A 3,052-nucleotide genomic window follows, 5' to 3' on the forward strand; every position below is an offset into this window, starting at 1 on the left:
ACTGATGTTACATACTGTATCAACACACCACTCTATGGAATCGCACCATGTATGTTATAAAAGGGCATTTTTTAAAAGTCTTATCAGGCACATTTCCATTTCCCAATCTGACAATACTGAGTCTATTGAGCCCATGTTTAAATGTTTTATGTTTCTTTCATAAATTAATGCCCTGTAGTTTATCATACAAAAGGGTCGCACAAAAAAGCGATCAATTGGAACACAGGTTATCTTTTCTTCTTCCATTCCCTGAGCAGTTAACAGTTTGGGACATACACAGTTTCTGCCCGACAACGAGAAACAAATGATCAAACTTTGAACGGTTGAGAATCACTGCTCTACAGTGAACTCCATTTTGATATCTCCTAAACTGGGTTCAAATGTCAAGCTGTAAGACACCGCAGCCCTGCCTTCCTCTAAGCTGTCCCACGGTGACCTGAAGAAGTACACGCCCTGTTTCCTGTGCCGGCTCCACTCACAGACACCCTGTTCACCGACTGGTCCCGTCAGCCCCGCACTGACAGCGATGTCAACGGTCAGCTGGTACTCCATCCACAGCGCAACCCCGTGACAGCGTCCGCTCCTTATGAGCGGGAGCGACCCCTGGCTGCTGATTGGTTGTCGAGGGACACACCGCGTGAAGTCGAAGGTCATGGCGGCTCTGGTCTGGGTCAGTGCGTGACAGGGGTACTCCCACAGGTGGTGGGGCTCTGACTCGTGGGACTCGCGGAAGTCCAGGGATCGCTGGACCATCTCGTCCATGGGCTTGACGTCGAAGCCCTCGCACGTCCCACACGGCGCTCTGATCTTCCACAGATCCCGGAACTCCACCACCACCATGTGGAGGGTAGCGGCGCGGGGCAGGATGGTGGCGTCGGGCCGTAGAATGCCCACAAGGGCGGTCCGGCAGTACCAGAAGAACAAGGAGTGCCATGGCAAGAGGCAGGTGCTGAAGTAGGGTTCACCAAGCAGCACCGAGATCTGTTCTCCTCCCAAGTCCTTGCTGGTCAGCTGCTCTGGTCTGATCTCCAGCAGCTGAACGCCTCCTGTCATGGAGCTGGCTTCTAGCACCTGTTGAATCACCTGTTTGGACATTTTAGAATGCTCCAAACTGAAAACCTTCTTAGCTCCGAGGATGTGGGCAAAGACGGGGAGGAGGCTCCCATCACTGACTCCTAGACATACGCTGTCTGTCTTTAACACGCTGCGTAGTGCACTGATATAGCTCTCCGTGCGATGGTGGTCGTTCAGCTCCCCGAACCGCGGCCGTGTCCAAACCAAGTGGGCCTGGCAGGTACAACGGGGTCGACATGGAGGTGCCTCTGTGTTTGTGTTCTGTTGGCTGCTTGACTGGAGGCTGTACCACAGGCTGTAGTCATCATGGCAGACAGTCAGAGCCACCTCTTCCCCCTCTGTTACCCTCTTCTCTATCGGCAGGAAGTAAACACTCTGCATCCAGTGGTCCCGCCACGGAGCGGTCTGAGCTTCTGGGTAGGTCCAGCTGGGAGCCATGGAGCAGACGATGGTTCCGCCAGGGTCCATGTGAATGTCCCACCAGGATAGGACCATCTGGCCCCGTCCGTTGGACGGAGCCGAGAACCGGGAGGAGTAGGACCGAGGAGCGCTGCTCACTGGCTTACTGAAGTCCACCGTGAACATGGTGCAGAGAGGACCCAGGGGGGTGAAGCTGTCTGGGGTCACCCGACTCAGCTGGATTTCGCACACAGAATGGGCTCCAGCGCAGCGGCCCATACTGGACGGGGGCACCAACCTTCGGCTCTCCACCTCCATGGGCTGCAGTTGAGCCCAGCTCCACAGCAGCTCCGACTCCACCAGCTGGGCGTAGACGGTAGCCCGGTGGGGCACGGCCTCACAGCCCTCTTGAACCAGATTCCGGTGAGCGTGTTCATACGTGGGCAGCGCTCCTTCCCCTATCAGCTCTGTATCAAACAGTTCTGTGACCAGGACATTGGCCCTCGTTTGCATGTCTCCGTCTGGCCCCACGGTGACTCTGGTGGAGTGTTTGTTGATAATCTTGATCTTGTCGGAGAATCCATTCCTCTCCACGATGCGCTGGGCTGCGTCGGCCATGGGTTTGAACACTTCCACGGCGTAGCAGAAGTCAGCCCCGGCCGTGAGAGCCATCATGGACAGGAGACCTGTTCCTGTCCCAATGTCTAGAACAATGACTCTCTCGCCACGAGCCTTGACCCTGGCGACCGCAGCACGTATTCCCTGGTAATACTTCACATTCCTATCACGATCGTGCAACATGTCCGCATAGCAGGACCTGGCAATCTCTTGGTGATAGTCGTACTCCTCACTCTCCTCCACCCAATCCAAAGCACCCGAGATTGGGTTTGCTCGTCCACAGAAAACCTTCATCGCCCCGCTAGCAACAAGGAACTTGGCTGCAATGCAAGAAATGCTTCCTTGAAGCCTGAACTAAATTGTCTTCCATATAGATTTCGGACTTCATGTGACTTGTCTATGACATCAGATATCTATGATGTACAGTATGACTCCATATTTGGGCAAGGTTTCAACCGAATCCAACCACCATTCACTTCCAGTTTGTCCCATTAAAGGGACACTTCACCCTTTTTGCTAAAATATATAATGTTAATGACATTTAGAAGATTTAGAACACTTTCCTGGGGGTCTTTATGTGTTTTTACTAGATATTTTAAATTTTAGCAGTGAGCCCAGTGTCTCTGATGTCATGAATACTGGGCTTACTTCCTTCCTGGACTACAATTCCCATAATGTTTTGGTGCACTGCTCCTCCTTGTGGATAGGGGGAGTGCTGTCTTACTGAGGTCCAATCCCAATCCGCTCCCTTGCTGACTCAATGAGCCCTCACTGATTTAGCTGCGCGTTCATGTGAAGTCTGCGAGGGCTTGAGGGATGTCCCATTTGAAATCGGTAAGTCAGTGAGGGCTCAGTCCCTCCCCTTTATGTGCCCTTTGCCAAAGTCAGCATCGATGCTGACTTCGGCAAAGAAATTACCCATAGTTCATAGCGTTACCAGGGGAATGAGGGGGATCCATCT

General features: G+C 53.0%; 1 protein-coding gene across 1 annotated transcript; it reads right to left on the bottom strand.

The window, feature by feature from the left end:
- Nucleotides 1–330: 330 nt before the first annotated feature.
- On the bottom strand, nt 331–2,388 carry LOC310868478 (protein arginine N-methyltransferase 7-like; the record flags this gene model as incomplete). The annotated part of the gene is made up of 1 exon (XM_083778935.1): nt 331–2,388. The coding sequence occupies exon 1, from the start codon at nt 2,383–2,385 to the stop codon at nt 331–333; it is 2,055 nt and encodes a 684-aa protein (XP_083635061.1). The 5' UTR covers nt 2,386–2,388.
- Nucleotides 2,389–3,052: the final 664 nt, after the last annotated feature.

This window comes from Protomyctophum parallelum, assembly GCF_964188405.1.
Source record: "Protomyctophum parallelum genome assembly, chromosome: 13".
Classification (NCBI taxonomy): Eukaryota; Metazoa; Chordata; class Actinopteri; order Myctophiformes; family Myctophidae; genus Protomyctophum; species Protomyctophum parallelum.